This window comes from Macaca nemestrina, chromosome 8, assembly GCF_043159975.1.
Source record: "Macaca nemestrina isolate mMacNem1 chromosome 8, mMacNem.hap1, whole genome shotgun sequence".
In the NCBI taxonomy this organism is placed as follows: domain Eukaryota; kingdom Metazoa; phylum Chordata; class Mammalia; order Primates; family Cercopithecidae; genus Macaca; species Macaca nemestrina.
The window spans coordinates 79,673,985-79,696,307 of record NC_092132.1 but is presented as its reverse complement, the minus strand read 5'-3'; the positions used below and the strand labels follow the sequence as shown (position 1 = coordinate 79,696,307).

Sequence of the window (22,323 nt, the reverse complement as noted above, 5' to 3'; positions counted from 1 at the left end):
TTAGTAAATTTGTAGAATCTCTCTGATGGGCATAAAAAATTAGTAAAAATGGCTGTCCCTGGTTAGAGGAACCAATAACTAAGGTTCAAAAGAAGACAAGCAGGACTTTCCGTTGGATGCCTTTTTTTTTTGGTTTTTTTTTTTTTTGAGACAGAGTTTCACTCTTGTTGCCCAGGCTGGAGTGCAATGGCGCAATCTCGGCTCACTGCAACCTCCGCCCCCCTGGGTTCAAGCAATTCTCCTGCCTCAACCTCCCGATAGCTGGGATTACAGGCATGTGCCACCACGCCTGGCTAATTTTGTAGCAGAGATGGAGTTTTACCACGTTGGTCAGGCTGGTCTCGAACTCCTGACCTCAGATGATCTGCCCAATTCAGTCTCCCAAACTGCTGGAATTACAGGTGTGAGCCACCACGCCCGACCCTGGATGCCTATTTTTACAAGATGGAGTCTTGCCATGTTGCCCAGGCTGAACTTGAACTCCTGTACTCAAGCAATCCTTCTGCCCCAGCCTTCTGAGTAGCTAGGACTCCAGGTACATGTCACCACACCCAGTTCCGGATGCCTATTTTGAAAATGTTGCCAATGTAAAAAAAATTGTAAAAAGATAAATGAAAATAAAATGAAACAAGATGTTCACAGTTACCTAGACTATCTATGTTGTGACATGACAGGTGGTTTGTGCTTTCTTATGCATTTCTGTAATATATTGAGCTTATTTTCATAACAAAATATTTTAAAGAAGAGTATAAAGGAGGAAATTCCTGAAAAGATTACAAAAAAGATCTAGAGGATAGGAGGAATATGGAATATTTATGCTATAATAGGCAAGGCTAAATAAAGCAGACTGTTATTCTAACAATGAGATATACAACTGTGCCTTCCATAGTCTGAACTAATCCTAGCAAAACTGTGAAAGGCTAGGCTGGCGACTAAACTCTCAGGGTATTTTTGATGCTGCACAAAGCAGTCTAAACTTCAGTCCATAGGCTTTTGTTGACATTAGAGCTGAAAATGATGAAAATACTATTAAGATGAAACTGATATAACAGAATGGGCCATTCTAGGAGGAAGAGTAGCCTATTTCTGGCCAACAGGCGTATCTTATATGGCTCTGGTAGTGTCTGATGGGTCTGGAAGAGCCTTAAAGTCCAAAAGCTGTGCATTCTCAAAGCCAGCCACCCATATGAGGATAACGTGGTTTCCTTTAGACAGGTGCTGTGTTTTCCTGTGCTGTCACCTGACTAGGCTTATTGCTTTTATATACTTAACTTTTCTGGTCTCCAGACACTGAGTTTCTGACTGCTAACAGGTACCTGAATTAAGTCCCCAGACCAGATACAAGCCAAAGGGTCTGGACTAGAAGGGTGGTGGTAAATCTGGAAAGGCACAGAGGGGGAACAGAAGATGCAGGCTGCCTTCTGGGGGAGTACAGACTCAGGAGCCAAAATGCCCAGGTTTGAGTCCTGGCTTCCCCACTTACTAGGTCCATAACCTGGCACCAATGAGTTACTTAATCTGTCTCGTTTTTCCCCATCTGTAAAACTGTGATTTAAGAGTACCTACCTCATAGTGGTTTAGGGTTCAGTGAATAAATATTTGTAAAGCATTAGCATAGTACATGGCACAGAATTCATTTTTGTTAAAATTTATTGCATGCCTACCATGAGCTCAGTTCTAACAAAAATTAAAATTCAGACTTTACATTTGATAGGTACTGCAAAGGAAAAAAAGTGCAATCAAAGTTGACAGTACAGTGGAGGTTTAGCAATTATCTACAAAAAGGTAATTAAAATCCTGACAATAAATGAATTACCCAAGGGAGAAAATTTAGATAAAAATCAAAGAGCAGATGCCTAAGCCTAAAAAAAATAAAAATAAGTAAAAATTTCAAAAAACAAAAACTCTCTGATTGGATGTGTGAAGACGGGAAGATGAGGAGTCAGATAAAGCATGATTAGAATAGTGTTTGAAGGCCAGGCGAGGTAGCGCACATCTGTAATCCCAGCACTTTGGAAGGCCAAGGTGGGCAAAGCACTTGAGGCCAGAAGTTCAAGACTAGCCTGGCCAACAGGCTGGAACCCTGTCTCTACTAAAAATACAAAAATTAGCCAGGCTTGGTGGCAGGTGCCTGTAATCCCAGCTACCGGGGAGGCTAAGACATGAGAATCGCTTGAACCCTGGAGGCGGAGGTTGCAGTGAGCCAAAATCACACCACTGCACTCCAGCCTGGGCAACAGAACAAGACTGTCTTTAAAAAAAAAACAAAAAAAAAAGGGTTACCACTTGAGAAACTTCCAGTAACAATAAATCCACTGCACACCAGTAAATTTTTAGTTTTCAAAACACTCATTTCTCACTGGATCCTAATAATGGCCCCATGAGGCAGAGGAATCATCTCCATTTTACTAATGAAAAAAGTTTAGAAGTTAAAATATTGCCTAGGATCACACAGCTTATCAGTTATAAAACAGAAAATAAAAACCACTATTTTATGTATATCATTTTCTCCTGTAAAAATTCTGTAAGAATCAGGATAATTCTAGCTCCATTCAATGCAGCAAATATTATGCCCCCTCCCATTTTTTAAAAATAAAAACCAAATGACAAAATAAATGAAGACATTTGCTTTTTTATTTGAGATAGGGTCTCGCTGTGTCATCCAGGCTGGCATTATCACGGCTCACTGCAGCCTCAATCTTCTAGGCCCAATCAATCCTCCTACCTCAGCCTCCCAAGTAGCTGGGACTACAGGTACTTGTCACCACAGCTAGCTAATTTTTTTTTTTTTTTTGTACAGTCAAGGTTTCACCATGTTCCCCAGGCTGGTCTCAAACTCCTGGGCTCAAGCAATCCTCCCCACCTTGGCCTCCCAAAATGCAGGGATTACAGGTACGAGCCACTGTGTCTGGCTGAAATGTGTTAAATATTGATGTCAGAAATAAGCATGCCCAGAAAAAATACATATGACATTTTTCCTTTTGCCCAACAAGTATGTTTATGTTTTACTGATTTTTTAAAAAACTTTGCTCATTTCCCCTAAAAAATATCTGAGCATTTACTATAAGTCAGGCACAGCTACAATGTTAATGTGAAGACTCACATCATTATTGTACCCCATAAATATGCACAAATATTATGTGTCAATGCAAAGCAAAACTTAAAAAAGAAAGATTCTCTTCTCAGAGAGCTTAGTAGGGAAGAGACACTGGTAAATATGCAATTTTGATATAATGTGATAGATGCTACAATGAGTATATGCACAGGAGCAGTGATCCAATCTGGGGAGAGGCAGGTGTGGTGTCAGGAAGGAAACAAATGGAGGATGCGTGGGAATTAGTCAGGTGGCACAACTGCAGGGAACTGGGAAAGTGTGCCAGGCAATGTGTGTACACACAGGCTTAAGAGTAATCAACATAGGGAAACATCACACACCAGGGCCTGTAGGGGGGTAGGGGGAAGGGGAGGGAGAGCATTAGGAAATATACCTAATGTATGAGGGGCTTGAAACATACATGACGGGTTGACAGGTACAGCAAACCACCATGGCACATGTATACCTATGATACATTCTGCACATGTATCCCAGAACTTAAAATAAAATTTAAAAATAATCAATACTTATACCACAAGTATATAATATCCACTCATACCACAAGTATATAATATCCACTCAATTTTAATTATGTTACCTTTTATTATTTTACAATGTATTTCAAAAAATGCTGTTACAGTTGCCTTAACTGCTCTATATGATCTGGAATAAAGAACTCTTAGAATTAGAACACACAAACATCAAGCAGTAATACCTACTTGTCCTGAAACATTACTACCAAAGGGATGTAGTTTTTAAATAAGCAGATGTGTGGCAATGCAAAATAAAATACAAATTTGTTAGAACAGTAAACTTTGCTTTAATGGCTATAGAAAGAAGGTGGTTTTATTTTCTTTTTTCAATACATCTGGTTCTGGCAGCAAGTTATATTATGCATTTAGAGCAATAGGTGCCCTGAAAGTTGTGGGGTTTTTTTTGTTTTTTTGTGTGTTTTTTTTTGTTTGTGCGTGTCACTTGAACGAGAAACCAAACACATGAAAAAAAATATCATCCTCAATGCCTCCAGTAACTCTCTCTCCAGAAGGTGATAATGTTAGTGACCTCAAGACTCTCACTGATGATGGTATTTTACAATGAAAACACAAGGAAACCTTTTGGGGTCCAATTTTCACATCATATTCTCCAAATAGTAAAATAGCAGCTCTACATGTTGATGAAAAGAAATTTCAGTTTCTTCTTGTTTTTAGTCATATCAACATTAATATGTACCTAGATTTATTAATTTCCAAAAAAGAAAATTTTAGTTACCAAATATTTCAGAAATTTAATAAAGTATTACATATATGTAATTAGCACTTAACTACCAAAAAAAGTATTATATGTGTATTATTTATTTATCTTACCTTCACTGAAGTTCTTTTTTTCTGGCTGGACATGAGAAACAGGATTAAGTGATCAATCCTGGCTTTATTTCTTCATAAGCTATAATTTGGGTCTTTTTCATTCAACACAACTGCAGCATTTTCATAAAAAATTCACAAAAGGCAATACAAAGAAACACCTACTGAATAGAATTCTGTCGAGCAATTCATGTTTTAAAGTTAGACTCTATACCAAAGTGGCATTAGGGTATTATAGGCATTTGATTTTTGTTTCTTTTTTTCAGTTTGTCAGTTCTTTACTACATTATCTTTTTCTAGCAGGAGATAACATATAATCACAAAGTAAGGCCTAGAGACCATTTACAGTTGTTTGCAATATCATGATCAGACTTAACTCTCAAGAGCTGATATAAGCCAAAGTGAAAAGAAGTCAACCAGAACCACATTTGGTCACATTCAAATAGTCTCCAAAAACACTTCGCTAATATACATGTTTCCTTCTTCTTGACTGATTTTGTGTTAATTTTATTAAAATTATAATGAATAAGGCTGCAAAATTTTTGTAGAGTTGTTTTTCTAGGGGACTATGTTCAAATGAATGTTTTTACTTTGCAAAATGTCATTAGTAATGTCCTTTCTATAAACATGGTTGGCAAAATAAAAAGGCACAAAAGAGGGTAACAAGAAATGTTTCCAGCTTTCAGTGAAGAGTACAAAGTATGTATGCTTCATGAAGAAAAGCACAGTAAAATATTCAGTAATTCATGCACAACTTGAGCTACAAGAAAACTTCTCTTCAGGTAGGTCCTGAGGCTTGAGGAGAAAACGAGTTTTCCTAATCACGTGCTTCATGTAAAATAAAATGTAAAGCTGCACATACACGTGTGTTTTAACAGTGGACCCATGGTTTTTAAATATGAGGCAATTAAATGAAAGAAAACAAAACCAAAATACTTTCATAATAAAGCAACTCCATCCGTAGCCTCTGTCCTTTTTACCACTCAGTGGGGTAAAATGTCCAATAAAATGTAAAATGCAGCATATGCAATCATGTAATCTAAAAACTTTTCATGATAACTTATTGCAAATTGCACTTGACAGTTCACCACAACAATGGAAAACTGGCCCCTTGTTGGTTCATACAGTCCTTGAGCCCCAAAGTGAAGTCACCAATAAAATGATCTGGATAAAAAGTTTGCAGCTGTGCTCAGCCAGCTAGCTCCACCTTCTGGGTGTGAGCCAACCCGGGACACCGCTTTGTCCTGTTCCTTTGTGGGACTCTCATCCTCAGGCAGGTAGTCAGGTAGCTCTGTGTTCTGTTCTACTTCCACAGGAGTATCTTGGAATGGGACCAACATCTGATACAGAAAATATTAACAGTTATTACAAAATTAACTTTACTCCTTATTCTAATTACCATGGTTATTCTCAGGGTAAACTTTCCTCTTCCATGACAGTAGGCCCAATTGCTGAGCAGTGTCAATACAGAAAGGAGTAAGCAGAGTACAAGTAAGAACTCAGAAGCTGATCTGCTGAAATTCTAGGAGTAAATGAGCAACCTTTCTCGGTGTAATAATGACTAAAGCAAGTGTCTAGCCACTGCAGGCCACTGGATAGCCATGGAACCTCCCATCTATGAGATGGGAACCCAAATGAGCTCAAGGCATATTTGTTTCCCCCATCACAAAGCTAGTGAAGAGAGTAGCAAGATACAAGGATTTTCACCCTATTTACTTGCTCAGTGGATACACCTTTATTTTTTGGATTGTCAAAATTAGTTAAGGTTATGAAGAAAGTATTTAAAAATAAATGCAAGGAAGACACATATCCTTTATTTCCATGTAAAAATCGGCAAGAGCAGACTCTGATATCCACAAAAGATCTCTCTGTATTTCTAAAATAGTTAACTGTTAACCAAGAAACAGCACATCCTTACATACTTGGCACTATTAATTTAGAAATACTGGCAATCTGCTAGCCATAAAAAATAACTGAGAGTGAGTTAGATATAAAGAAAATTAAATACAAGTTTTACCTCTTCTCCACTTTCACTTTTCACAACTTGCTGAGCTTTCATAACCTTGGTTGATGCTATTGCTGATGCCAAAGCCTAAGTCAAGAAAAAAAGGAACGACTTTGAAACTGAATTGTTTACCTGTAATCTCAAACATATTAAGCATTTTAAAATACTTACCTCAGCTTTCAAATCTGAACGGATTCGCACCACACACCTTTGAACAGCCATTTGAAAAGTAAAGCTAATAACACCTTTAATTTTTAACAAAGCCTCTTCACATAGATTTCTCCGAGACTGAAAAAGTAAAAGCAAATTGTTATGAAAATAGGTAAATAAAAGGTAATAAATCAGCTAAAACCAAGTTATATTTTGGAGGGGGGAAGGCAGCAAATGACCTATTTCAGTTTTACCATCTTATTTCAGGGCACAGAGTGGGGGAGTGCTTAGTCAAATTTTTTAAATTTTACAACATCAACAGAATAGTAATTCCTAAATTTTTAAAGCTTCAATACTAATATGCAGTTTTAATAATTTTTTTAATCAGAAAGAAGTCAGCCAAGGTTAATTTACATCTTAAATAAAGCAGAACACAATACAGGGGAAAAAATGCCAAAAAGCAGAAAAGCAGAGGTTCTTCTAGCTCACGGGTGGGGAAAACCATAGTCCACCAGCTGTTTTTGTAAATAAAGTTTTATTGGAACACAAGCACACCCATTTGTTTACATATTATCTGAGGCTAGTTTCATGCTAATACAGCGTTAGTAGTTATGACAGAGCCCATCGTGGTCTACAAAGCCAAAAATATTTACTTTCTGGTCCTATAAAGAAAACGTTTGGCCAGGCGTAGTGGCTCACGCCTGTAATCCTAGCACTTTGGGAGGCTGAGGCGGGTAGATTACGAGGTCAGGAGTTAAAGAACAGCCTGGCCAATATGGTAAAACCCCGTCTCTACTAAAAATACAAAAATCAGCTGGGCATGGTGACGTGTGCCTGTAGTCCCAGCTGCTCGGGAGGCTGAGACAGGAGAATCACTTGAACCCGGGAGGCGGAGGTTGCAATGAGCTGAGATTGTGCCACTGCACTCCGGCCTGGGTGACAGAGCGAGACTCCATCTCAAAAAAAAAAAAAAAAAAAAAAGAAAAGAAAAGGTTTATGATCCACACTCTAGCCTAAAAATCTCCAGGGATAAATTCTAATAGACTGAAGTTAGAATTAGTGAGCATTCACTGTTTAAGTCCCTATTCCTTAAATCACCTGGTATTATAAATATCACTGCATCATTCATTTATGGCATTCTTATGGTTACCATTGCATTCTCAAGGGTTAGACATACTTTATGTGGTTCTCATTTTCCTAATACTCTTCAAAACACAATATAACATGTACCCTTCAATGCTTCAATGCAGGGTACTACATTATCCTGGCCTTCCACTTCCCCACTGATTATTCCAGCTCTGTCTCACCTTAACTCCAAAGTCCAGTGCCTACACTGACTTTCTTTCTGCTTCAACCCTCAGGAGGCTATTCTCATCACTTTAGCCATCACTAAAATTACTAACTCCAATATGACTTTCTTATTTTCATTTGTCTGTCAGACATATCCACTTGACCATCAAGTGGTCATCTCAACACAAGATCCAAAGAGAAAATGGAAAAAGTAACTGCATTTTCTCCTCATAGCTCCCTCCACCTCTGGCCCACATACACCAAATCACACACTCTACATTTTCTGATTTCTGTATTGAGAACAGGTTTTCATTTATATTTCTGAGGGGTCAATCTGCAATTGACCCATGTGCCAAGTCTGTAGACTATATCCAGTTTTCAAACTTACTTCCACATCCTTCAGAACAACTGCTCACATCATTGCTCATCTCCCTACTTCTGCATTTCAACCCTACTCAGGGAAGCCTGGGACGCGACACTCTGTGGCACAGCACGGGCCCACAGTGGGCTCATCTAGAGCACTGTGTCTGGACCCTGCTCTGCAGGGGCCTGCATTTGGTGAAGCCCTCTTACAGGATTGGTGTCAAATAGCACCATGTTTATCTCGTCCACATATTCAACACCAGGTAAACTTAAAAGTGAAGTAAAGCTCGCACAATATATGTAAGTTAGGATATTATTAATCTGATCTCTTCTTTCAAATGTGAGTAAAGTAAAAAGTAGAAAAACAACTTGCCTAATTTACCACAGGTAGAGTCTGGTACTAAATGCCAACCACATGCCACAGTGAGAAACGAGATTCATAAGTCTAATTTATCTTTATTTCAACATAAATTAACACACTTTTTTAGCAAGCTTATTGTCTGCCTCCTCCAACTATGCTAGCTCCAAGAGAGGAGAAAGTTTTGCTTTTTGGTCATCACTGTATCCCTGGTATCTAAAATAATGCCTAACATTAGGTGCTCCCTTTTATTGTAAAAATTAGTACATTCTACCATGTGAACTTTTAGATTGGGAAATAAACTTCCAAAATCATCAGACTGATTGGCATTATTTTAAGTCTACAAATTTAGGAAGAACTGACATCCTTACAAACTTTCAGAAACAGGCATTTCATTCCACTTATTCCAGTCTTCTTATAACACTGAGGACATTTAATTTTTTTTATTGAGTCTCTTATGTTCTTATTAAGAATAGCCTTGCTACTATCACACTGATCATTAAGTTTAAAAAAACAAAAAACAAAAAAGAAAAAATACCCCTGCACTCTTCCTAGCTGTTTGTTTTGTTTGGGAGAGTAAAACTACTTTTCTCCTTTTAAGAAGTGACTGATTTCCATATATTTAATAATGTCACTGGATTTTTAAAATATTTTTAAGAAATTTCAGATCATTCTCCTGGATTTTCTGTATTTACAGCAGTATCAATAGCAAATTATCAAATTATTGACTTACTAATATTATACTAAAATATTTCATTATGTTAAATAATATTTACAACTCCAGGATAAAACTAGATTGTTTTTAGGAAATTATAATATTGTGATTAAAAGTTCAATTCTGGGCCAGGAGCAGTGGCTCACGCTTGTAATCCTAGCACTTTGCAAGGACGAGGCAGGTGGATCACCTGAGGTCAGGAGTTCAAGACCAGCCTGACCAACAAGGCAAAACCCTGTCTCTACTAAAAATACAAAAAAATTAGCCGGGTGTGGTGGCGGGTGCCTGTAACCCCAGCTACTTGGGAGGCTGAGGCACGAGAATCACTTGAACCCAGGGGCTGGAGGCTGCAGTGAGCTGAGATCGTGCCACTTCACTCCAGCCTGGGCAAAAGAGCAAAACTCTGTCTGGAAAAAAAAAAAAAAAAAAAGTTCAATTCTGAAGTCACACTACCTAGTAGTCCAAAAAATGTTGACTAAGCTAAAGTTACATAGGTGGAGCAAACAGTTAAGTTATTGACCATTCTAAACTCAACTTCCCCTTCTATTATAACCTAGCACTTTGGGAGGCCGAGGGAGGCAGATCACTCGAGGTCAGGAGTTCAAAACCAGACTGGGCAACAGAGTGAAACCCCGTCTCTATAAAATACAAAAAAATTGGCGGGCCATGGTGGTGGGCATCTTTAATCCCAGCTACTTGGGAGGTTGAGGGAGGAGAATTGCTTGAACCCGGGAGGCAGAGGTTGCAGTGAGCCAAGATTGTGTCACACTGAACTCCAGCCTGGGCGACAGAGTGAGACTGTCTCAAAAACAAATAAAGAAAGAAAAAAGATATACATCTCTCTGTGCTGCTTGTCAGAACTGAATGAGAGAATCGATGGAATAAACTTATCACTAGTGCTAGGCTATGTCACCAAAAACATGTTAACACGATAGTACAGTACTAGAGTTAACTTGCTAATATTTCATTTTGGACTTTGACAATCATGTTTTTACTATACATTGGCCTATATGTTTGTTTGTTTGGTTTCTGCTGTTTCTTTTTTTTGAGACAGATTCTCACTATGTTGACTAGGCTGGTCTTGAAATCTTAGGCTCTAGCGATCTTCCTGCCTTAGCCTCCCATATAGCTGAGATTACAGGCATGTGCCACTACACCTGGCTAGCCTATATTTTTGTGTGTGCTTTGCTGGGTTTTATTATTTGATTTGTGCTAGCTTTAAAAAGAAACTGTATTATTCTTATTCATTAAAATTAAATACATGGTATTGGAGATATTTTATATATTTTAAGATCTTCCAGTGAATCAATTTATCTTTATCAGAACTTGCTTTCTAGAAATTGTCTCGTGATCCCACTTTCAGTAAGATAGCTGTGGACTGATTTGGCTCTGATAATATGCATATGGAAGGTTTCTTCTCAAGCTTATTTACTAAACCCCAAATCCTGAGCCTAAGCACCTAAAACACAACTAGAAAAAGCTGTGGGCCAGGCACGATGGCTCACGCCTGCAATCCCAACACTTTGGGAGGCCAAGGCAGGTGGATCACATGGTCAGGAGTTCAAGACCAGCCTGGCCAATATGGTGAAACCATGTCTCTACTAAAAACACAAAAATTAGATGGGCATGGTGGCGGGCGCCTGTAGTCTCAGCTACTCGGGAGACTGAGGCAGGAGAATCATTTGAACCTGGGAGGCAAAGGTTGCAGTGAGCCAAGATCACGCCACTGCACTCCAGCCTGGGGGACAGAGTGAGACTCTTGTCTCAAAAAAAAAAAAAAAAAAAAAAAAACAACAACAGAAAAAAGCTGTGAATAATCTAATGTAACCTACCTGGCATTGCTAAAGAGGTAAGTGGTAATCTACCAACTGCTACCCCTAAATACGTAAAGTTATATAATCTCTGTGCAAGGTAACTTCAGGGGAACTTCCAGTTGCAGTCCAGATGGATTAACAGGGACCAGATTTAGCCTCTAAACAACTAAAAATATAGACAAAATAAACATTTTTTTGTGTGTGTGACAGGATCTCGCCCTGTTGCCCAGGCTGGAGTACAATGGCACAATCTCAGCTCACTGCAACCTCTACCTCCCAGGTTCAAGGGATTCTCCTGCCTCAACCTCCTGAGTAGCTGGGATTACAGGCGTGCACCACCACGCCCCACTAATTTTTTGTATCTTTAGTAGAGACGAGGTTTCACCATGTTGGCCAGGCTGGTCTTGAACTCCTGACCTCGTGATCCACCTGCTTCAGCCTCCCAAAGCGCTGGGATTATAGGTTTGAGCCACTGCACCAGGCTGACAAAATAAAATTTAAGGCCGGCCGCAGTGGATCATGCCTGTAATCCCAGCACTTTGGGAGACCAAGGCAGATGGATTACCTGAGGTCAGGAGTTCGAGACCAACCTGGCCAACATGGCGAAACCCCGTCTCTACTAAATAAAAAATAGCTGGGTGTGGTGGCGGGCACCTGTAATCCCAGCTACTTGGGAGGCTGAGGCAGGAGAAAGGCTTGAACCCAGCAGGTGGAGGTTGCAGCGAGCCGAGATTGTGCCATTGCACTCCAGCCTGGGCAACAAGAGCAAAACCCTGTCTCAAACAAAAATAAAAAAAATTTTAAAACCAATGACACTAGAAAACATGCTTCTATCCGGGCTTGAAGTTTTATTTATGGCATGATTTTTAGCTACAAATTCAATTTATTTAGTAGATATACAATTAATCAGGTCATCTGTTTCTTCTTGAGTGAGCTTCAGTCATCTGTGTCTTTCATGAAACCTGTTTCATCTACATTATGAAATTTATTGGCATAAAGGTATTTAAAATATTCACTTACCCTTTTTTTTTTTTTTTTTTTTTTGACATGGAGTCTTGCTGTCGCCCAGGCTGGAGTGCAGTGGCATGATCTTCACTCACTGCAACCTCTGCCTCCTGGGTTCAAGCGATTCTCCTGCCTCAGCCTCCCATGTAGCTGAGATTACAGGCCTGCACCATGACACCTGGCTAATTTTTGTATTTTTAGTAGAGATGGGGTTTCACCATGTTGGCCAGGCTGGTCTCAAACTCCTGACCTCAAGTGATCCGCCTGCCTCAGCCTCCCAAAGTGCTGGCATTACGGAGGCGTGAGCCACCGTGCCCGGCCCCTTACTTATCCTTTTGATGTTTGTAGGATCTATAGTGGCATCCTCTCTCATTTCTGATATTGATAATTTATGACTTTTTTACTCTTGATCTGTTCGACTAGAGGCTTACCAATTTTAACAATCATGTCAAACACCAGCTTTTGATTTCATTGGTTTTTCTCTATTGTTTTTCATTTCCCGGATCTTTCTTGTTTCTTTTCTTCTGCTTGTTGTGGCTTTAATTTGCTCTTCTTTTTCTAGTTTCTTTTTTTTTTCTGAGACAGGGTTTTTGTTGCCTACACAGGAGTGTGTAGTGACACGATCATAGACCACCATAACCTTGAACTCTTGGGATCCAGTGATTCCCTTCAGTTTCTTCTATTTTTTTAAGATAGAAGCTTAAGTCACTGACTTGATACCCTTTCTTTTTTGTATATAAACAGTTATGCATCTGGAGCTAATGAATTTCCACTTTAAACATCGTTTAACTACTTCCAACAAATTTCAGCTACACTTTCATGTATATATCACTTTCATTTTTATTACACTTTCTTCACTTTTTTTTTTTTTTTTTTTGAGATGGAGTCTCACTCTGTTGCCCAGGCTGGAGTGCAGTGGCATGATCTCAGCTCACCACAACCTCCACCTCCTGGGTTCAAGCGATTCTCCTGCCTCAGCCTCCTGAGTAGCTGGGACTACAGGTGTACCACCATGCCCAGCTAATTTTTGTATTTTTAGTAGAGACAGGGTTTCACTATGTTGGCCAGGCTGGTCTCAAACTCCTGGCCTCATGATCCGTTTGCCTTGGCCTCCCAAAGTGCTGGGATTACAGGTGTGAGCCACCGCGCCTGGCCTACACTTTTTTATTCAGTTCACTTTCCTTTTTATTCAGTTCAAAATGCTAATTTCTCTTTTATTTACTGACTCATAGATTACTTTAGAAATGTGCTATTTAGCTAGGTGCAGTGGTTCATGCCTGTAATCCGAGCTCTTTGCAGGGTTGAGGCAGGAGGACTGGTTGAGGCCAGGAGTCTAAGACCTGGCAACACAGCAAGACTCCATCTCTGCAAAAACTTAAAAATTAGCCAGACACGGTGGCACATGTCTGCAGTCCCAGCTACTCAGGAGATTGAGGCAGAAAGATTATTTGAGCCCAGGAGTTTGAGGCTGCAGTAGACTATGATTGTGCCACTGCACTCCAGCCTGGGCCACAGAACGAGACCCTGTCCCTGAAAAAAGAAAAGGAAAAAAAAAGAAATGTGTCACTTAGTTTCACAAATTTGGGGGAAATTTTTCAGATACCTTTCTGTTATTGATTTCTAATTTGCATTCACCGTGTTCAAAGAACATGCTTTGGGCTGGGCACGGTGGCTCATCCCTGTTATCAAGCACTTTGGGAGGCTGCGGCAGGCAGACTACCTGAGGTCAGGAGTTGAGACCAGCTTGGCCAACATGGTGAAACCCCATCTTTACTAAAAATACAAAAATTAGCTGGGCATGGTGGCGCACATTTGTAATTCCAGCCATTCGGGAGGCCAAGGCAGGAGAGACACCCGAACCCGGGAGGCAGAGGTTGCAATAAGCCAAGATTGCACCACTGTGCTCTAGCCTAGGTGACAGAGTAAGACTCCATCTCAAAAAATATATAAAAAATAAATAAATAAAATAAAAATTAGGTTAAATTGGTTGATAGTATTATTTGAGTCTTCTATATCTTAACTGATTTTCTGTATGCTTCCTGTATTAATTGAGAGAGCTGTGTTAAAAATCTCTGTTTCTAACTGTGGATTTTTCTATTTCTCCCCATTTCTGTAAGTTTTACTTCACATATTTCGATGTTCTATTATTAGGGACATAAATATTTTAAATTCTTATATCCTATGATTGACCTCTTTAGCACAAAATGACCCTTTGTATTAGTAAAATACTGATAGCGAGATTTATTCTCAAAGACTGTTAGCAAGGCACACTGAAGAAACAAGAAACATGATTTCTCTTTCCCATCTAACAGACCTTACCGTATCATCAAGGCCATCTATATGCAAAACCACTGTTTTGGCACGTTTGTTTGTAGTTCCCAGAAAAAACTGAGCTTTCCTTCGACGTGAATTCATTTCATTAAAACTATCACCATCTGCCATATTGGAGGACTGAAGAATGTCATAGATTTCAGAGGCCAGAAGTTTTGTTTCTCCTGGAGTTGTAGTTCTTGAAAAGAAACACATATATAATTAGTCTTGTCACTTCTACTGATTCTGTAATTTTATTTCTCCACTAAAAGGAGCCTTGTTTCTTTCACTCTAATGCTTTGTTCAATTTAAAAGCAATAGCAGTGAATCCTAGAAAATTCAATAATGTAGAAAAAGCTTCTTGTTTATAACAATCTTCTAATTTCATTTTAAACTCGTGGTTCATTGAGATTCAAAATCCATCACTATAGAGGTATAAAAACACATTTGGCTGGCGCGGTGGCTCATGCCTGTAATCCCAGCACTTTGGGAGGCCAAGGTAGGTGGATCACTGAGGTCAGGAGTTCAAGCATGACCAACATAGTGAAACCCCATCTCTACTAAAATACAAAAATTAGCTGGGTGTGGTGGCGCACGCATGTAATCCCCGCTACTCAGGAGTCTGAGAGAGGAGAATTGCTTGAACTCGCGAGGCAGAAGTTGCAGCGAGCTCAGATCACACCACTGGAATCCAGCCTGGGCGACAGAGGGAGACTCCATCTCAAAAAAAAAAAAAAAAGCCTAATAAAAATAATTAAATACAAAATCAACTAACAAGATCAGGCTGTAATATGTTCCTGTATTATCACTAACATTCAACTCTCAATTTGAAAGTACCTTGACTTTTAAGAAAATACAACATATAAAAATCCAAAAGGAGAAACCAAATTGGAATAGGATCATTCATACTATCAACTAATTTCAAGATTTCTTTGTATGTTGAAACCAATTGTTTTTTAATTTACTTTTTTTTTAACATATTACAAATTATGCATTTATCATAAAACCACAGCTCTAACAAAAGTTTTCATTCTTAAGCTTTTAAATCCTACTAGAGATCCTCACATCAACATCTAGGGGGCCGTACTGTCCAATAATCTTTCTGCAGTGATAGAAATGTTCTATAGCTGCACTCTCCGCTCACATGCATAGAAATGTTCTATAGCTGCACTCTCCGCTCACATGAGACTACTGAGCCCTTGAAATGTGGCCAGTGCAACTAAAAAAATTTTATAGACCTTTAATTAATTTGCCAAACAGAGTGAGTAGCTAACCACACTGGACAACTGAATAGAGTAAGTACATGTAACCATAAGAAAAGAATCCTCATTTCACCTATCAATGGGCTCAACTAAGCCCAAACCCTTTAATGTACACTCAAGGCCTTAAAATCTGACTATCTCCACCAGCTCATTTTGTCCTTCTATTATTCTTTGGGTTGACTATGACACTTGGCCATCTCCTACAAAGACCATGCACTTTTATATGTTCTTTGCTCTCGAGTGCTTTCTACCCTTAAGTTTTGTTCAGGCCTTTCCTTAGCTGGAAGAGCTTCACCCAGACTGCAGGCTTTCCAACTCTTATTTCAACGTTTGAAGGCTCAGCTTAACCAACACCTTCCATATAATGCCTCTACCTAATAACCCAATTCTCCCTTTGCATTCAGAGTACTATGTTTATACTTATACTACTGATCTTAATTTTCTATTTCTTTTATAAGTATATGAACTCTTTAAGAGGAGGAAGGTATCCTTTTTGTACCTTCCATAGAACTTAACAAAAATGTTTGCAAGTTATTTATTGAATGAGTAAGAATACTTCATTTTCTGATATTCAGATTGTATATGTTCTAGCTATTGAGAGCTTTAATTCCAGGGGTGATAATCTGACAGTATTCCAGACACTCAATTACTATATCAGGTGCTTTTCTGGGCCACTGTTGACCAGAGATAAGTTACTTTTGGTGACTTTAACTGTGTGTTACAGGAAGCTATCAAAAAGACTAATTTGTATTAGTTGTCTCAGCATTTTTATTGATAGTTATTTTAGAGTTTATTGAAAAGTCACTGAAGTTCTCAGATATTTTAAATATCAGCCAAGAACAAGTTATAAAGGGCATGAAAAGACAATGATTAGAGAAACTTATGAATTTAAGTTTAAAAAAAAAAAACAAAAAAAAAACATGTCTGTAATCCCAACACTTTGTGGGGTTGAGGTGGGTGGATCACTTGAGGTTAGGAGCTTGAGCCGGGGTTTCAGCATGTTGGTCAGGCTGGTCTCGAACCCCTGACCTCGTGATATGCCCACCTTGACCTCCCAAAGTGCTGAGATTACAGGCATGAGCCACAGCGCCCAGCCATTAAACCCTTTAAGAACCTAATTTAAAGTGTCTCACCAGAAAAATCCAAGTAAAAAGTTTTCCAAATCAATTTCAGTGGAATTATGTCCCCACCCAAACCATCCATTTTCTATCAGTCTCAACGGAGATGTTTAAATTGTTTTTAACGTTGATTTCAAATTAAACAGGATAGGAGAACTATAATGTGAAGAAACTATTCCAGTGTTTGGAAAAATCTAATAAAAAGGGAACTGTCAGGCCAGGCACAGTGGTTCACACCTGTAATCCCAGCACTTTGGGAGGCCGAGGTGGGCGGATCATGAGGTCAGGAGATCAAGACCATCCTGGCTAACACGGTGAAATCCCGTTTCTACTAAAAACACAAAAAATTAGCCAGGTGTGGCGGGCACCTGTAGTCCCAGTTTCTTGGGAGACTGAGGCAGGAGAATCGCTTGAACCCAGGAGGCAGAGGGTGCAGTGAGCTGAGATCACGCCACTGCACTCCAGCCTGGGCTACAGAGCAAGACTCCATCTCAAAAAAAAAAAAAAGTAACTGCTGGTAAAAGCATCATTGGTATTACTTGAAAACAATTAACAGGGATACAAAGACAAAGATATTTACATCTTTGACTTAGTAATTCGCCAGTAAATAGTCCATGAAACAAAAATAATCTAAAACACAAAAAAAGCCCTAGATGCAGTTAAGCAAAGAAATTTTAGAGCAGGCTGGGGGTGGTGATTCATGCCTATAATCCCAGCACTTACAGGGAGGCCAAGTGCAGGTGGATCACCTGAGGCCAGGAGTTCGAGACCAGCCTGGCCAAAATGGTGAGACTCCATCTCTACTAAAAATTAGCCGGGTGTGGCGTCATGCACCTGTAGTCCCAGGTACTTGGGAGGCTGAGACAGGAGAATCGCTTGAAACCAAGAGGAAGAGGTTGCAATGAGCTGAGATCACAGCCATTGCACTCAAGCCTGGGTGACAGAGTGAGAGTTTGTCTCGAAAAGAAAAAAAAAAAAATTTAGAGCAGTTGGGCATGGTAGCTCACACCTGTAATCCCAGCATGTTGGGAGGCTGAGATAGGAGGATCACTTGAGTCCAGGAGTTCGAAACCAGTCTAGGCAACATGTCGAGACCCCATCTCTACAAAAAACAAAACAAAACATAAAAAAAGGCCAGGAGCAGTGGCTCACGCCTGTAATCCCAATACTTTGGGAGGCTGAGACAGGCAGATCACCTGAGGTCAGGAGTTAGAAATCAGCCTGACCAACATGGTGAAATACTGTCTCTACTAAAAGTACAAAAATTAGCCAGGCATGGTGGTGGGCGCCTGTAATCCCAGGTACTTGGGAGGCTGAGGCAGGAGAACTGCTTGAGCCCAGGAGGCAGACGTTGCAGTGAGCCAAGATCACGATATTGCACTCCAGCCTGGGCAACAGAATGAAACCCACAACAAAACAAAAAAAAATTAGCAGGACATGATGGCCTAACTCCCTGCTACTCAGGAGGCTGAGGCAGGAGGATTACTTGAGCCTGTAAGGCAGAAGTTGCACTGAGCTAACGTCGCACCAGCCAAGGCGACATAGTGAGACCCAGTCTCAAAAAAAAAAAAAAAGACAAGAAAAGAAAAATTTCAGAGCAGCACTGTACATCAGAACTTTCCGAGATGATGGAAATAGTGTCACTAGTGACATGACTAAACACTTGGAATATGGCTGATATGACTGAGGAGCTGAGTTTTTAATTTTAATTATTATTATTATTATTTTTGAGAGGGAGTCTCATTCTCTCGCCCAGGCTAGAGTGTAGTGGCGCGATCTTAGCTCACTGCAACCTCTGCCTCCTGGGTTCAGGAGGAGAATTCTTGGAGGAGGTTCAGGCGATTCTCTTGCTTCAGCCTCCTGAGTAGCTGGGATTACAGGTGCCCGCCACCACACTTGGCTAATTTTTAAATTTTTATATTTTTGGAAGAGATGGGGTTTCACTATGTTGGCCAGGCTGGCCTTGAATTCCTTACCTCAGGTGATCTACCCGCCTCCCAAAGTGCTGGGATTACAGGTGTGAGCCACCACACCCTGCCATTAATTTTAATTAATTTAAATTGCCACATGTTGCTATTGATTACCATACTAGACCCGCTTCAGGAAAAAAAGGAAGATGCTTCTGCTGTCATCATCCTTAAACCAGCCCTCCTCTTCCTGGTTAATTACTGCTTCTATCCTTCTGACCACTTCTCTAGCACCCTTTCTGAACTGAGGTCCTGTAAAAGAATTTAGTTCGATTAAAAAAAAAAAACAACAGGCCGGGCGCGGTGGCTCAAGCCTGTAATCCCAGCACTTTGGGAGGCCGAGGCGGGCGGATCACGAGGTCAGGAGATCGAGACCATCCTGGCTAACACGGTGAAACCCCGTCTCTACTAAAAATACAAAAAGAAATTAGCCGGGCGTGGTGGCGGGCGCCTGTAGTCCCAGCTACTCGGGAGGCTGAGGCAGGAGAATGGCGTGAACCCGGGAGGCGGAGCTTGCAGTGAGCCGAGATCGCGCCACTGCACTCCAGTCTGGGCGACAGAGCGAGACTCCGTCTCAAAAAAAAAAAAAAAAAAAAAAAAAACAACAACTATCTGGGCAGGGTGTGATGGCTCATGCCTGTAATTCCAGCACTTTGGGAGGCTGACGCAGAAGGACTGCTTGATCCCAGGAGAGCAGCCTAGGCAACATAGTGAGACCATGTCTCTACAAAATAATTTAAAAATTAGCCAGGTATAAAGGCACATGTCTGTAGTCCCAGCTACTTGGGAGGATGAGGTAGGAGAAGAGCTGGAGCTTGGGAGGTTGAGGCTGCAGTGAGCCATGATCATACCACTGCACTCCAGCCTCGGCAACACAGTGAGACCCTGTCTCAAAAAACCAACCAAACAAACAAAAATCCTGAGTTATTATTTTTTCAATTACTCCAAGGATAGCATAGAGGTGAAACCATTCCAGATACACTGCACAGAAGATAATCCATTATATCCAATGGATTCCTTAGGGCTTTAGGGCTTCTCTTACAAACCAGTTCTAGTGGCTTCCACATTAGCAGCAACAGGATGAGGGGAGAAATAGCCAAGTATTCATATTCATATGAACAATGTGCAAAGTGGGGGTATGCATGCTTATAATTGCCAGTATAGCTACTGGGGCTACTCTCACTATTTTAATTACAAACAAACAAAAAAAAAGAATTTACTACAAAACTGTATCTAGAGAGTCACACAAGTTTCTGTCTACTTAAACAAAGCAATTACAGATGAGAGATTAGCAACAATGGTTATATACATTTTTTTTTTTTTTGGGACACGGTGTTGCTCTGTTGCCCAGGCTAGAGTGCAGTGGCAGGATCTCAGCTCACTGCAATATCCACCTCCCAGGTTCAAGTGATCCTCCTGCCTCAGCCTCCCGCGTAGCTGGGATTACAGGCACATGCCACCACACCAAGCTAATTTTTGTATTTTTAGTAGAAATGAGATTTCACCACGTTGGCCAGGCTGGTCTTGAGCTCCTGGCCACAAGTGATCCGCCTGCCTTGGCCTCCCAAATTGCTGGGATTTCAGGCATAAGCCACCATGTCCTGCATGTATGAAATATTAAATGCCCCACCAGCACCATTTTATAGTTCCGCAGTTTTACCATTTTCCTACAGTAATAAACTACTTCCTGAATAATTTGTAATTTTTCTCTACCTAAAATTGAAATTTCTTTTTTTTTTTTTTTGAGATGGAGTCTTGTTCTATCGCCCAGGCTAGAATGCAATGGCGTGATCTCAGCTCACTGCAACCTCCACCTCCCAGGTTCAAACAATTCTCCTCCCTCAGCCAGCTAAATGATTAAAAACAGTTAACTATAGGACATTAAAACACAGTAATCCAATAATAGTAGTAATCATGCCTGTAATTCTAGCACTTTGGAAAGCCAAGGTGGGAAGATCGCTTGAGCCCAGCCTGGGCAACACAGTGAGGCCCTTTAAGTAAGTAACATAAGTATGTATGTAAATAAATGAGACACTGTCTATTGTACTTACTTCTGTATAACATTTTGTAAGCTCAACATCATACCCAGTTCTCCTTTCATCTTTTCTCTGTTTGCACGGCATTCTGCCAAGTATCGAAGAGCCTACAGTAGAAACAGTAATAAGTTAATTAGTCTGTCCAGACTATTCAAAATTGAAATTACTACCAACTTATTGCAAGAAAAAAAAAAAAAAAGAGAAAATAGGTTTTTGTTTTTAGAATAAAATCCTTTAAATGTGATGATTCAGAATTATTCCCTAGGGAAGAAATGATCCTTTGAGCTATAACAGCCGACCTACTCTTTGAAATGAAGGCTCCTAACTTATTCACAAGTCTCAAAAAAAATTAAAAAAAAAAAAAGGTGGGCACTGGGTGGCTCACACCTATAATCTCGGCATTTTGGGAGGCTAAGGCAGGTGGATCACTTGAGGTCAGGAATTTGAGACCAGCCTGGCCAACACGGCAAAACCCTGTTTCTACTAAAAATACAAAAATTAGCTGGGCATGATGGCACGCATCCCAGCTACTCGGGAGGCTGAGGCAGGAGAATGGCTTGAACCCAGGAGGTGGAGGTTGCAGTGAACCGAGATCGCACCACTGCACTCCAGGCTGAGCGACAGAACAAGACTGCATCTCAAAAAAAAAAAAAAAAACCACCATCCATATCAAAGACATCATAATTATTTGCTGAAAATCACTAATAAAGTTCCAGAAGAAGCCAGAAAAAGGCATTATATAAGAGAAGAACAAGAATTACGGCAGTTTTCTTATTAGAAACCATACATGCCAGAAGACAAAAGAGCAAAATCTTTTTCTTCTTTTTTTTTTTTTTTTGTGATGGGGTTTTTGTTCTTTCACCCAGGCTGGAGTGAAGTGGCACAAACTCGACCTACCACAACCTCCGCCCCCCAGGTCCAAGGGATTCTCTTGCCTTAGCCTCCTGCTGGGATTATAGGCGCTGGCCACCACGCCTGGCTAATTTTTGTATTTTTAGTGGAGACGGGTTTTCGCCATGTTGGTCAGGCTGATCTCGAATTCCTGACCTTAGGTGATCTCCCAAAGTGCTGGGATCACAGGCATGAGTCACCACACCCAGCCGAGACCCTGTTTCAAAACAAAAGCAAAAACAAAACCCAAACAACAAAAATGAATCTATATTGGGGAATAAAGAACACCAGAAACATAAAGATGAAGGTAAATATAAAAGACCTTTTTTTGCTAGGCATGGTGGCTCACACCTGTAATCCCAGTACTTTGGGAAGCTGAGGCGGGCAGATCACATGAGCTCAGGAGTCAAGACCAGCCTGGCCAACATGGCAAAACCCCATCTCTACTAAAAGTACAAAAATTAGCCAGGCATGCTGACGTGCACCTGTAATCTCAGCTGTTAGGGAGGCTGAGGCAGAAGAAACACTTGAACCCGGGAGGCAGAGGTTGCAGTGAGCTGAGATTGTGCCACTGCACTCCAGCC

At 40.3% G+C, this 22,323-nt stretch overlaps 1 protein-coding gene across 3 annotated transcripts in view; it reads right to left on the bottom strand.

The window, feature by feature from the left end:
* Positions 1-3,937: 3,937 nt before the first annotated feature.
* Positions 3,938-22,323, bottom strand: part of LOC105482199 (armadillo repeat containing 1) — a 31,907-nt gene continuing 13,521 nt past the window's right edge. For 2 of the 3 annotated variants that reach the window (XM_011742215.2, XM_011742216.3), the window contains exons 3-7: positions 20,864-20,955; positions 14,475-14,664; positions 6,632-6,748; positions 6,473-6,547; positions 3,938-5,795 (exon numbers count right to left, since the gene is read on the bottom strand). In XM_011742215.2, coding sequence (XP_011740517.2) covers positions 5,604-5,795; positions 6,473-6,547; positions 6,632-6,748; positions 14,475-14,664; positions 20,864-20,955 — 666 coding nt within the window. In that variant the 3' untranslated portion in view covers positions 3,938-5,603. The remainder of the gene's footprint in view (positions 5,796-6,472; positions 6,548-6,631; positions 6,749-14,474; positions 14,665-20,863; positions 20,956-22,323) is intronic. The other variant, XM_011742217.3, reaches the window with a different exon arrangement.